Source organism: Marmota flaviventris, assembly GCF_047511675.1.
Source record: "Marmota flaviventris isolate mMarFla1 chromosome 5 unlocalized genomic scaffold, mMarFla1.hap1 SUPER_5_unloc_2, whole genome shotgun sequence".
NCBI lineage: Eukaryota > Metazoa > Chordata > Mammalia > Rodentia > Sciuridae > Marmota > Marmota flaviventris.
In genome coordinates, this window is record NW_027287680.1 from 1,076,598 (window position 1) to 1,091,797 (window position 15,200).

A 15,200-nucleotide genomic window follows, 5' to 3' on the forward strand; every position below is an offset into this window, starting at 1 on the left:
AACATTTATCTTTTCTTTAAATGTGATATATCACATTCATTCTGTATATGTGTAGATGTGTTGAACACAATAGTAAATGATGTTCCCTGGGACGGATTCCATTTGATCATAGTTTAAATGTGTTCTTGAGTTTGCTTTGCCAGTATTATATTGAGGAATTTTGCATCTCTGTAATTTTGCGTTTCTGTAATTTTATTTCTGTTTTTGTGGTGTCTGTTCCATGATTCAATATTAGAATAATAAAGTATTTATATTATGTTCAAAATTTTATGACTTTCTGTGTCTCAGTGGTTTTCTGACCAGTGTTAAATGAGAAAGTTGCTGAAGTTCAATTTTTCAAACCCTACAAGCTAACTTGTGACCTCCACAAGCTGGGTTCCTGCCCTGGTGTTCCACTTGAAAATGGGGGAAAGGCTGGGCAGGTTGGCACGAGCCTGTAATTTCAGTGTGAGGCTGAGGCAGGAGGATCATAAGTTCATGGCAAACCTGGGCAACTAAGCATGGACCTGAGCAACTTAGCAAGACCCTGTCTCAAGAGTACCAGTGGCAGGAGGTCCATAGCACCTAGGGGAGCTGTTCTTGTGCCCCAGGACCTCTGGCAGGATCCAAAGCCAAAGAGTGATAGACATCTTCTAAATGTCCCAAATCTCAATGAAATCCAAACCAAGATTCAGCAAGAATTTCATTCAGTTTGGCATGGTTTACTACAAAGAACTCTAATGTGAGCTCACAAACTGTGGCCTGCCCATGTATCCTGAGGCAAGCAATGTGGTTTAGTATTTTGAATAATATTTTTGATTGAATTTCTCTTTCTATTCATTATATTTTCAAGTTTATTAATTATATTTTATCTTAATTTTTTTGTCTTCCAAATTAGTTATTTCTTTTTTAATATTTTGAAATTTTTCTTAATTTACTCAAGATTGTAAGTGTCTTTTTCAATTATTAAACATCTGCAGCAGTTTATACATTTAAGTTATACTTGACATAATTTTCTTTTTTTCTTTGAAACCCCAAGTTTGTTAACTTACAATGTTAGCTTCAATTTTTGTTTTATATTTCTCCTTGGATACTTCATACATAACATTTAAGTTCTATTTCACAACAATATCACCAAATATTACATTTTTCTTTAAAAAATGATTTTTTATCAATTCTGATTATAATACTCTATCATGTGTGGCTTTGTCCTGGGGACTTAAGCACTTAGCCCTTTTTGTCCACCCAGGGACACCAATTGCCGGGTTTTGTTCGCGACTAAAACACTCATGGGTCACTCCAGGAGAATTGGGCTAACTGGGCTTGCAAAATTACCACACAAGAGACACAAATACCTTTTTCATTGGGGTCACTGTGATGGCTCCTCTGACCTTCAGGGTCTGCAGAAGGGGAGAGAGAGAGAGAGAGAGAGAGAGAGAGAGAGAGAGAGAGAGAGAGAGAGCAAGCACACGCTGACCACTTTTATTGAGAAGAAGCTATTCAAATGAAGCAAGGGGTCAAGTTTCAGAGGTCTGAGTCTAGCTTCATGATGTCCACTGTCAGCAGGTTGACTCACACCTGGGTAGGCCACAACCAAGGGCACAGTAAGATAAGGGGTCACACAAAGGTATTTCCATGGAACATTCTATCCCAAACAGGGCAAAGGGTTATATTACAAAGAAACATGTGAGCATAGCTCCAACCATGGGGCTGTAGCAAGACACTGTCCCTGGAACCCAAGAAGGGCGGGGTGGTCTGGCTTGGCTGCTGCAGGATGCCTCAATCACACAGCCAGGGAGTGACTCAGTCACATGCAAGGTTGGTCTCCCACAATCATGCTGTTTTTGACTTTCTTCTCACATTTCCTTCAACTTTTTTTTACGTTTAATTATAATGTTGCCTACCCTGAAGTATCTTATACTTAAAAGGAGAATGTTTTTATTCCAAGCCATCAAGGTCTATATTCAGAATTGTTTTTTGAGATGAGTTTGTGCCTCATACACTTGCTATGTTATGGATGATTCCCAGGATAATTGATGGACTCCACCAAAAACTGTTAAAAATAATAAACAAATTCAAGAAGAAATAGGATACAAAATAAATACACAAAACAGGTATCAACTCTACAGGGAAATACCAAAATTGCTACAAAATAAATCAAGAAGTCAATATATTTTAATGGCTTACAAATATGTCTTAAAATAAATTTAACTGTCTGCTTAACCTCTTTGTCTTTATCTTCTACTTTGTCATTAAGCATACCAAACCTCATATTAAAATGTGTCTCTGTCTGATGTAATTTTTTTTGAATTTTCCAATCTCTGTTTTTAGATTTGGAATAATACTTTCAATTGAGGTCAGACAGGTAACAGAGCTTATTTTGACTTTCTCCTGTCTCTGTTCTGTCTTCACAACGGTTACAGGGTGGGTTGCAGCACACACTCAGTGAAACTGATGTCATGAGTAATAAACCATGCCCTCTTGCAACCTTCAGAACATATAATCACTAAACCAATTGATCAGTGTTCATGGCAATGAATTTAAACAGTCAAGTGAAACAGTTAAAGGAGTAGGGAATTTATTCACTGAAAACAAGGGAAACATTTAATTCATTTTATTTTATTTTCATTCTTTCTTTTTTTTTAATTTTTTATTGTTGGTTGTTCAAAACAGTACATAGTTCTTGATATATCATATTTCACACTTTGATTCAAGTGGGTTATTAACTCCCATTTTTACCCCGTATACAGATTGCAGAATCACATCAGTTACACATCCATTGATTTACATATTGCCATACTAGTGTCTGTTGTATTCTGCTGCCTTTCCTATCCTCTACTATCACCCCTCCCCTCCCCTCCTCTCCCCTCTTCTCTCTCTACCCTCTCTATTGTCATTCATTTCTCCCCCTTGTATTATTTTCCCCTTTCCCCTCACTTCCTCTTGTATGTAATTTTGTATAACTCTGAGGGTCTCCTTCCATTTCCATGCAGTTTCCCTTCTCTCTCCCTTTCCCTCCCACCTTTCATTCTTTCAACTTTGCCACATCTTGGGAATGGCCACTAATTACTGTGAGGAACAATGTCCTAGAGACAGTTTCTTCTAATCACTTTCCTTCTTTATGGAAAAAGAAAAGTTGTTGCCCTTTTTCTTCCAAGCTGCTATTGTCTGTGCCATCCTCTATTTAAATACAGAGTTACTCAGGGCTGAGAAAAGTCCCAAGGTAGGTATGTCTATGGGTGACACCAGGCCTGGACCCTGCTTTGCTCAGCTCTGTCACTGACCTGCTTCCTCACTGGTAATCTTCTGACTTTCTGAGATAGAAAGTAGATACGAAAATAGAATAAATAAAACTAGAAAAGGCTCAGAAGGCATAAGAGTTCTCAGACTTGAAGGGGATTGAAGCTATGTGCAATTGTGGAGCAGAATATATTAAAAACACACAAATTATCAACCTCGAGAATATCATGTTTGTGTTGTAGAATTTTCATGCTACAGCACACACACACACACACACACACACACTCACACACATCTGTTTTCACTAATGTTGCAGAAATCTCTTAGCACATTTTCATTTCCCACACCACAGCAGTGAACTTAAAACACCTCATATTGAGAGGTGTGAAGTGTGGTGGAGGATTGTTTAGTGAAGCATCACTGTCAAGCAAGCCCAGTGATTAACCATCACACATTTCTTCACTTTACATGTGCTTGTAAGAATTGCAATCAGTCGTAGTAAAACTATAGCTAGTTAGAACTGAAATGCTCAAGTTTCTTTATGTAAGATAACTTGATGTTACAGCTGAGGTGTTCTTGAGCCCAAATCTGACAATTCCAGAGGGAGGCAGGAGCAGGGCAGATTCTCCCTCAGCAGATGAGGTAGTTTGGGGCCTTAACCTGGACAATGGTGGCTTTTGGAAAATACCTGTGCAAAAATGGCCATTGTTTCAGCGAGATGAAAGAGGGGTCTCAGTGAAGTACTCTGAACATTTAATAATTTAGGAATTGCATTTACATTTTATTTTCAACATTTCAAAATCCAATTGATTTAAGCTTTAGTGCAGAAAATAATATTAGAAAACAAGGACACAAATGTCTTGGTAAAAATTTCCCTAAACTATAAAAAAAGGCAATGAATGAAATACCAATATAAATGAAGAAAGATAAAAATCACATAGAAGAAGAAAGTATATTAAACAATATTAAATGCTTTTAATTAGGGATTTGAGTTGTTCATATAAAAGCCCAAGGCTAAGTATGAAGGCTAAAATATCAAATAAGCTAAAGGTTATTTAAATATAGGTATAAGCTCAAAAGTTAATTCCTATTATCAGGGAAGGAGTCCTATTAATTTACATACTCTTTAGAAAAATAAAACTACATAAATTTAAATAGAATCATAAATATTTTATTTTAGTGTGGAAGAATTTCCAAATGATCCTGAATTCAAAATAATAGATTTGTGATGAAAATGTAAATCACATGCTCACTAGGGCCTTACCATCTTAGTTCTGAATTCCAGAGAGCAGATTTAGAGGTTATTTATTGGTGGTGTGATGAGTTAGGTAAAAATCACCCCTGCATGTGGTGGTGGGGGGGAGGACATTCCCCATCCCTGCTTGGAAGCTCTGTCAATATAGAGTTTGGAAAGAGATGGGTTGCTCTCATAAAAAATGCACTCATGGCAAGAATGAAGGAATTATTTACACAGATATTTTTCTCAGTGTTTAGATAAGAAAAACTTGAATAGAAAATACATTTAAAATAGGATTAAAATCATTACCCAAATCTGGCACTAAAATAGAGTAGTATGAATCTCTGAATCACACTCAAGGATTAATACTTAGAAGGAGTGTAAAGACGTGAGGCTGCATGCACAACTGTAATGCTCTTGAAGTCAGGATTCTAATCCATATCTGGCATATTTTATGAAAAACAGCAATGTGTATTTAGACATCATGTCTAATAAAATGTATTATGAAAAGAAGAAATCAAGCCTCCATTGTAAATATTTTATTGATGTTACAGTGTGATTAGAGTTATTTTATTGCTTCTTTTTAATGTGTCTTTATTTGTAGTATTCACAAAATTCATTTATAAAGAAAGCATATAATGTTTTAAGAATATAATTCAATACAATTTTTTAAAGTAAACACATAACATCATTAACCTGAATTTATTTTTTCCTTATGTATGAAGAACCAGAACCTGTAGGTATCATTTGAAAAGACAAATCCCAGCAGATAATCTGCAAGCTCTTGTTCAGTGCCGAAGTCCAGTGCCAGAATCCAGTGCCAGAGTCAGCCTAAGTAAGTGGTCACCTGAGACTCAGGGGATGGGGAACCAGGAGGAGGCTGGGAACTCCTAATGCAACTTGTTGCGGGGTCAGTCCTGGGACTTGGTGGGTGCCCCAGCAGAGGGGCGAGTTCAGCTGTGGGCCTGGGGCCTCTGCTCCTGCCCCCTTGCCCTCCCTACTGGGCTCTCATGCTGCACCCTGCTCAGTGCTTGGCTTCCAGTCCTCCCTGCAGCATCACCTGTCCATCTCTGCTTCTTGCCCCCTTTACCGCCATCTGCAGTTATGACAGCTAGCCTTGTTTGCTTACATAGAACACATTGTTTGAAAAAATGGGACCCTTATGATTTATTTGTTCATTGATGTACTTTCTCCACGGACTTCTGAGCTGCACCAAAGCAAGAATTTCATCTCTTGTTCACAGTATGTCCACCCATCAGAGCAAAGCAACAGGCTCATGAGAATCAATTACTGAAGAACAGTGATGGGTTTCTAGACTGTTCCATAAGATTTTACACTATTTGGCCACATTTGAAGGCTAATTTCCAAATGAACAATGCCAAGTCCCTTTCACGTAAGGCAAGTTTTGTGTCCTGTGCCTCTCATGTTCCTGATTTCTTTGGAAGATTTCTACATTTCTGGGAAGACCAAAAAAAAAAATCAGTATTCTGGTGTTTAGATCTGTATCCCAGTTAGTGTATTTAACCAATGCCTCTGCTAAACATTTTCCACCTTGCCAAGTAGAAAATGTTCAAATAATACCAATTTCATAAACGTCTCACTTGGTCCCCCCCCCTCTTTCTATCCCCCTCTCCCCATTCATATTTCTCTCTTCTCTCTCTCTCTCTCTCTCTCTCTCTCTCTCTCTCTCTCTCTCTCTCTCTCTCGGTACTGGGGATTGGATCCAGGTGCAATAAACCACTGAACCACATTCCCAGCCCTTTTTTATTTTTTTGTTTGGAGACAGGGACTCACTGGGTTGCTTAACACTCAAAAATTTGCTGAGGCTGGATTTGAACTCACCATCATCCTGCCTCAGCCCCCTGAGCTCTTGGATTACAAGCATGTGTCCCTGCCCCTGGTCCATCTCTATTTTCAGGGATTGTAATATCTTGATATTTATACTTTATTCCTAGTTGGTTTTTGGGAATTGTGATGATGGACATATATATGGTAGAATAAGGCAGCAGTTATAGTGATTTCAGTTTCACCAGTTCTGGGAATGTCAGCACTTAGTTCTGGAAGGACCTTGTCACCCCCTCTCTTCTGGAACAGAATGCTCTGTGGCAATGGTTGTTGTAGCCATTCATCAGGTAAGAACAGTGATGGGGTTGCTGTGCTTGGTTCTTTAATTTAAGTTACTTGAGGCCAAGGAAGTGGTGCCCAACCCATTTTAACTCCTTAAACATTGGTATCTCTTCTATGCCAAGCTACTGCTTCAATCACTCAGAGAATGGTACTGAAGTTTACACTGGGGGCACAGGACTATTGATTCTGGGATAATCTATAGCCCATGCATTTCTATTAATATCACCAAATAATGCTAAATAATATCTGCTTCTTTTGTAGAAAAACATAGATAAATGAAAGTTAAACTTTTTCCACCTTTGATTCCATGTATAAACATGGCTGAGTGTATAATCTGGAAGGAGCATGTAAGTATTCTAAGGTGACCATGTAAGGTTTTCAACTGGGAATGCAAGGGCTGCATATTTTATAGAACAGTTACAAGAGGTGTTGCAAAACCACCTTGGTTTAAACAGACATTATAAGAAAGTCATTGCATCCCATTGTCCTCTCCAAATAAATGGCAGTAAGGTCTTTCTACAAATTTTGTACACAAAATCTTGCTTAGCATTATGTTTGAGCCCTAATGCCAAAAACCACAGGGAGGACCAACCAGAGCTACCCTGTCAGCTTCATCCTGCTCGGGATCTCTGAGTGGCCCCATCTGGAAAAGACACTCTTCTGGGCTGTGATCCTCTTTTTCACCATGACCACCCTCTGCAACTCCAGCATCGTACTGCTGTCCTTCATGGACCCCCATCTCCACACACCCATGTACCTCTTTCTTGGCAATCTTTCCTTCTTGGATCTCTGCTTAACCACAGCCTCTGTGCCCCAGATGTTGCCCCACTTGTGGGGGCCGGACAAGAGCATCACCTACACAGGGTGTGTCATCCAACTGGGCGTGTTCCTCTGGGCTGGAGCCACAGAAGGCGTGCTGCTGGTGGAGATGGCCTTTGACCGCTATATTGCTGTCTGCCAGCCCCTGCACTACACTTTCCTCATGCACCGTCCACTCTGTTGGAAGCTGGTTTTCCTAGTCTGGCTGTCTGGTCTGATAGTGTCTCTGTTCCAATCTTCCACCACCTTCCAGCTGCCCTTCTGCCCCCATCACCTCCTGAATGGCTTTCTGTGTGAGATGCCTGTCCTCATGCACCTGGCCTGTGTAGACACCACCGCCAATGAGTGGCAGATGACCATGACGGCTGTCATCTTCACCATGGTCCCTTTGGGGCTGATCCTGGCTTCCTATGGGTGCATAGCTCAGGCTGTGAGGAGCATGAAATCAGAGGAGGGAAAGAAGAAAACCATTTGACCTGCTCCTCCCACCTCCTCGTGGTATTCATGTTTTATGGGACAGTGGCCATGGTGTACACTGACCCTAAAAGCAACTTTGATTCAAATAATGGCAAGTTTTTCACTTTCTTCTACACTGTGGTCACACCCCTGTTGAACCCTATCATCTACACCCTGAGGAACCAAGAGGAACAGGATGCTTGGCTGAGACAGCTGGGAAAGTGGTTGAGCCCAAGGCAAAGCAAATAGTAAAGGATTTGAATTAAAAAGGAAGCTTATTAATGACATGCACACAGTCTCCTAAATGGAGTCTCTAGGCAAAAGAGGTGTAAACCCTTTTACAAACATACTATTTATATTTTAAACTACAATTGATCACACCATTTCTGTTTATTGTGACAAAACTGTGGACGTTTAGTAAGAGCTATTAGGTTTAAGGCTATATAGCCTTTGTTTTGGGTGCTGTTAATATTGATCTCCTTCTTAAAAGTGAGATACTTAAGACTTTAGGAGACAATATAAGTCTATAGGGTAGAAACTGTGCTGCCTCAGATCCACATTATGAGAAGCCCCATGAACAACATGAAAAAACAAGGGAACAAAGTGCCCCAGAGAAAGAAAGATGCTAGAACAACACAATCCACTGATGACACAGTGGAAGAAATATCAGAGAAGTTCAGAATGTGCATAGTTAAGCTGATGTGTCACATAAAGTATGATGGAAAGAGTGAAATCAGAGACAAATTTCAGGAGGTAAAATACGACTTCAATAAAGAGAGATTTATGAAATGAAATCAAGAAAATATGTATGTGATTTGTATAAATGAATTCATTCATCTACCTCCCTGTCACCTGCAATGTATTTGGTACTTGGTCCCTGTTAACTTAATCTGGATATATTTCTCTTTCATCTCTCAACTCTGTGCAGATAAGTTTGTGAATTTTGTGTATGGTAAGTAAAAGTGAATTGAAAAGAAAGATTTTAACCCACAAGAGGCAGCATGAAAAACTATCACATGCGGTACTTGCAAACACTGTTCAGATCTCCACCACACTCCAAGTACACTATCAGTGAAGAATAGAAATCATCACAAAAACTACAGTGTTTACAAGACTTCTGTGTGCCAGTTATTCTCTGCAGAATTAACATTCTGGTAGATGATAATCTGGATGAAATTGCAGATTGCTGGAAAGGATAAAAATGAGGCTCAGATGCCTTTGGAGTATAATGCCAAGAATTCACTCCTGAGTGTATCCTGTTCTCCACAAGGAAGCAGAACTGAGTCTCTCCTTGGCTTCTCCCTTCCACTGTGTCTGCAGTCAGGGTGCATCTGGGAAGTCAGCACATGGTATGTAGGATGTGGGGAGCTCTGTCACCTCTGCTTTATGTGAACCTGGTGCCTGGCCAGTGGGAACAGGGCCCCAGGGAGCCCAGAGCTCAGCCTGCAGAGACAGCAGGAGGCCTGAGCACACCACCAGGCAGCAGCCCTCCTGAGCCCAGGAGAGAGGACTTGGCCATGTACCAGCATGGACAGTGAATGACACTTAGAAACTCCTCTGCTGGACATCACTCTAAGTCATTATTGAGGAATGAGTAACACTGGGGAGAGACTGATGTTTCTCTGTGTGTTTTCATCTCTGCCCTCCTTGACCTCAGTGTGAGTTAGGGGTGTTTATGGGGATCAGTTTACATCAAGGGTGGTGGGCAACTCTCACTCACTCCCCAACCTGTAAGTGGGAAATATCTAACACTATCTGCAGTTTAGCTGCAAAATTTCTTGTCATGGAGATGAAAGGCACATGTCATGAATTTAGCCTTTGTAACGATTTGTAATTATCAATCCAGTGTTATGTACAAAAATATGAAATTGTACAACATCCAACTACATCTTATTCCCAAGTATTTGTTTCAGTCTTAATGAAACATCTATCCATTGTCCCAACTTATCTTTACTTACTGTCACTTGAATCCACTAAGTATAATCTCCATGTTTGAATTTATGTCCTGGAGATTTTCTATAAGTAGATCATTCAGTGTGTGATCTTTTTTATGACTTCACTTAGCCTGATATTTTCCCAACTGGTTCACATTATAGCATTTATTACTATTTTATTCTTTTAGTGGATGAATAAGTTTCCATTATATATTTATATCAGCATTTTTAAAAATCCATATATCTACCTAGAGCCATCTTGGTCCTTTGTACTATTAAATACTGTCTGATTTGTCAATCACTGTCTGTTGGGTTTTGTTGCTCCTGGGATAGATTCCATATATATGGAGTGCTATTGTTTTCATGTGCCATTGGATTTGGTTTTCTAGATGTTGCTGAGAATGCTTGTGTATGTCTTGATCAAGGATATGGGTCCATAATCCTCTTTTTTTGGTGGTTTTTGTGTAGTTTTCTGGATCTTATATTAGGGAAATTATGGTTTTGTGGAACGTGACTTGAGGATTTGAGGTTCATTTCAGATCCCTGGAGTGGTTTCAGGAGACGTGGTGTCTCTTCTTTTTGAAGGTTTGGCAAAACAGTAGTGAAGCCATGAGCTGCTAGAGGTTTCTTTACTGGGAATCTTTATTCTGATTTAAATTTATTGGTCATATTGATGTCTGAGTCTCTTATTTTCTCATAATTCACTTCTGGTGTGTTCTATCTGTCCCAAATTTATTCCTTTTGTATAGATTTTCCAATATGTTGGTATGTGTTTGTTTATACAAGTTGCTAATAGGTCTTAGCATTTCTGTAACATTTGTGAAAAGGTCTTCTTTTTATTCTTTGATATTTTATTCATTTGGGCCTTTTTATTGTTAGCATAGCTAAAGATTTGCTAATTTTGTTTTTATTTTTACAAACAACTTTTTGTTTTCTTGATATTTTCTGTTGATATTTAGTGTTAATTGCTTGTTTCTGATTTAATGTTTATCATTTCTTTTCCAACTGCTTTTTACACGTGTGGGTGTCTGTTTTCTATTGTCATGGTAGGGTCTGCACTTAGTCTTTCTGCTTCATTGATGCAGTCATTGAGTGCAACACCTTCTGCCTTAGTAGTGCTTCATGAATGTCATAGGTTTTGCCTTGTATGGTTCTATCTTCATTAATAGTCTTAGTAAAATGCTGGGAGCCATTAGCCAAGTAGGTATGACAATTTCCTTGCCAGCGTACTCCATGTTGCTTAGTGGAAGGACTCGTGGAAATAGGACATTTTGCAGTGACATTGCATGTAGGTGACCTTGCTCAAGGACCAAGACGGATCCGGGTTTAGGGTGTTCCCCGTTTAGGATGATCCAGGTTTAGGGCATTCCCGGTTTAGGACTATCTGGGTTTAGGGTGGTTCCAGGTTTAAGGTTATTCCTGCTGGGAATAGGGAGTATCCTGCTGCCTGAGTTCCCCTTGAGTTCTCACGGGATTCAGACAGTATTTTTTGGGAGACAGAAGCCCAGTGGGGGTGGATTTGGGCAGAGAACGTGGATTTCCCCAGAATCTGATTGTAGACGGCTGGTGTGAGTTCGGGAATAAAGAGTTGCTGTTTGAATCTACAAGCTGTGTGGTGGCTCGTGATTTTGTTCCCAGCCAGACTGCGGCAGTAAAAGGTGTGTTTTCCAGTGGCTTCTAATGTCTTTCCTTTAAAGTTAGTCTATTTTTGATTTTTTAAAAAGGAGTTTGACCTTAAGGACAAAGTCCATATATAACATTTTTTCCCAACTTCAGAAGTGTGGAAGAATGATCAACCAACAGACTATGACCACATATAAAATTTCAGATATTTTCACATATAATACCATGGAAAGTACACAGTTCAGGCAGCACCTAGGTGGGTTGATCTTGGGATGCTCTTTTGCTAATATTTGATGGACCAGTTTCTGCACATGATGTTGGACTAACTGTTGTTCTTGTCAGCAGTGAGTACACTGATTTCCCTCAACTGTAGCTACAAGAGCTCCATCAACTGATCTGAAGTTTATGACTAGTCAATATCATTTTACTCTCTTTTTAAAAATTTGATTTATACACTTTTAACACAACCCACAATTTCAATCACAAACTTAAGGGGACATTTCTTTCTCCTCACAGTGGTTCAGAGGCTCCCCTTACAGTAGGTATGAAGGTAGGAAAATCCAATGTACTGTGTATCATGTCTTCTGGGCTCTGATCTCCTCCACTGTCTCTTTTGCTCTTTCCACATCTCTTCTCTGCCTGGCTAAGTGACCCCAAACAGACCACAGAAGCTGCAACTCCAGCCTAGGTGGCCCTTAGCCCTCAGTGCCTGGTCCAGCTGTGTGCACTCAGGTCCAGAGGCCTGAGTCCATTTATTTTTTTTCTGTATTAATTTCACTCATCAATATTTTGTAATTTTAAGTACACAGATTGTTCAATTCTTAGGTTACATTTAGTCTTAAGTAGTTTATATTTTAAAAAATTTTTCTTTTTAATTATCAATGGCAGTAGAGTGTATTTTTACAGATTTATACAAACATGGAGTATATCTTATTCTAATGAGAGTCCCAGTCTTTTGAAGCATATACATTGTTTGATACTATTGTAAATATGATGTTTTTTCCTTAATTGATTCTTTTGGTCGTACATTAAAATAAACAGAAAAGCCACTGGTGACAAATTTATCAAAATAAAAATTTCTTCTCCCTCTCAACCTCTTCTGTAGTTCAATCCATATAAATCCTCTGTAGTTGTTCCTCATTAATTTCTGAGAATTGGTCATATTATACATTCTTTTATTTTACAGTTTCCTCTGTGTGTAATGAGCATAGTTAATACCAGTCCCTGGGTCCTTCTGTTTTTTCACAGGTCATATTCAGAACCGGCCTCAATGAACTCTTCAGGAATACCTGCATTGGCCAGGCAGAGTTTCCAACCAGAAGTCCACATCCTGGCACTGTGAGATCCAGCTCAGAACCCCCAATACTAAGTTCACTAGAAGATCCTTCTTTCAGAGGTCTCTTCTGCAGCTTTCAGAGGTCATCTCTCCCCTGGTCCCCAGCATTTACCTGATGTGCTACATTTCCAATGGTTGTAACTGCTTATATCTGAATTTATTTATGGAGATTTCTTTTTACTTATTTTGCCTTTATTGGTGATTTTTAATTGTACACTTTAATATAATTATACACACAAAGAACTTAATTTACTTGATTACAGTCCCTGGATCCCCTCTCTCCCATCCTCATTTCCCTGTTTTCCCTGTTCTATTCTACTAGTCTACCTTATCCTCATCTGTTTATTTATTTATTTATTAAATTTATGTTTTCATTGTAATTGCACACAATACCTTTTTTGCATTTATTTATTTTTATGTAGTGCTGAGGATCAAACCAGGGCCTCACACGTGCTAGATGAACACTCTACCACTGAGCCTCAACCACAGCCTCTGTTTATTTATTTTTAATTGGAGTTTTATAGATGTACATAGTGGTGGAATCCACTGTAGTACATCTAAACACACTCAAGACCCTTTCCTATCCCTTCTCCATTTCTCTGGATCTTTTTCTTTTATTCCACATATCTTCCCTATGTCTTTATAATATCCAACCCAATTTTTCCCATTACTTTCCTCTAGATTCTGCATATGAGAGAAATCATTTGACCCTTGAATTTCTGAGACTGTCTTATTTCACTTAGCATGATGTTTTTTCCTCCACCCATTCACCAGAAAATGTCACAATTTAATTATTTCTTTTAAATGACTAAAACTTACTATGAACATATATCACATTTCCCTTATTCATTCATCTGTTTACAATCATCTTGGCTAGTTTCATAACTAGATATAGTGAATTGTGCTTTCATGAACTTTGATATGGCTGTATCACTGTAGTGCACTGATTTTAGTTCTTTTGCATAAATATCAAGGAATGAGATAGCAGGGTCATAGGATGATTCCATTAATATTGTGAAAATGGCCATACTACCAGCAGCATTAAACAGATTTAATTCGATTCCAATTAAAATTCCAATGTCATTCTTCATAGAACTAGAAAAAGCAATCATAAAATTTATTTGGAAAAACTAAAAGACCAAGAATAGCCAAAGCAATTCTTAGCAAGAAGAGTGAAGCAGGAGATATTGCAATACCAGACCTTAAACTATACTACAGAGATATAGTAACAAAAATGGCATGGTCTTGGCACCAAAGGAGACATGTAGACAAATGGTACAGAATAGAAGACACAGAGACAAATGACAAAAACTTCTGCTTAAGCAGAGGAACTACTGGGAGACACCTCACATCCCATCCATAATATTTACTGTTGGCCCTTCAAACCCCACGTTCATTTCACAATGAAAAATTAATTTAGTCTATCTCCAAGTGTTTTACAATCTTAATAATTTCAGCATTGCCCCAAAGTGAAAGTCCAAAATCTTTCCTGAAACTGTAGGTAAACTATTGGCTGTGAACCCGTATAAAACATCAAAAGAAGTTACATGCATCCAGTATTCACTAGCAGAGAGTAAATCTTCCATTAGCAAAAGGCAGTAATAGGGGCATTTCAAGAATGGATTAGGGCTGAGGAAATGGGAAGCCCACTTGAACAAATATGCCCCTCAACTCCACCTGTAATTCCTCATGTAGCATCGAAAACCCTTGACTATTTCCAAAGTGCTTAGGTATTCCTGCTCTTTGGCTTTGCCATTTTCAGAGCACAGGCAAATGCTCTCTTTTCCTTTGGCTATCTCTGTAGCCAGCAGCTTTTCTTGGCCAGCAGTTCATCCTTTTGGTAACTACTAATTTCTGAGAATTCCATTAGAACTTTGGCTTCACCTTCAGAGCTTCACCTATCACCTGGTCAGGGGAAGCTTGCAGGGCCTCAGACCCTGCTACAGTTTGATTGGCATATGAGGCCTTTTATTGTGATGATGGTGAAAGGCAGCATGCCTCCTTAACTTGAGCACCCTGCATTCCTGCAGAGCCAGCACAATGTAAATAGTGCCAAAGTCTGTTGACAGCTTATGCTACAGTTTGTCCCTGGAGTTACTGCTGTGATGATTTCTGAATATCTTTTTTGCTGAGCAGGGTAAACTCACTTCCTGGGCCCCTGTGCTAGTGGGGTGGCCCCAAGACTGATTGGAAGGGAATTTGTCTTCTACATCCTTGAGTGTACAACAGAGGTGGTCTTGCAAATTCCTTACATGCTCTCAGCCTCTTCTATATAGTATCAGTTTGAAATAGTTGACATCTCTTAAGGGACTGCAATGTCTTTACCACCACACCTTCCTTGGCCCTCGTTTTCTCAATGATCATGTTAAAACTCTTATCAAATATGGATTTTAACTCTACTAAAATAATTCACTGCTTTCTTACAATGCTATATGTCTCTGGTATAGTT

General features: G+C 39.1%; 1 protein-coding gene across 1 annotated transcript; it reads left to right on the top strand.

Moving 5' to 3' along the window:
• Window positions 1-7,148: 7,148 nt before the first annotated feature.
• LOC139703667 (olfactory receptor 2H1-like) lies at window positions 7,149-7,877 on the top strand. Its single transcript, XM_071607143.1, has one exon. It carries the CDS (start codon window positions 7,149-7,151, stop codon window positions 7,875-7,877), a length of 729 nt encoding a protein of 242 aa, XP_071463244.1.
• The last annotated feature ends 7,323 nt before the right edge of the window (window positions 7,878-15,200 follow it).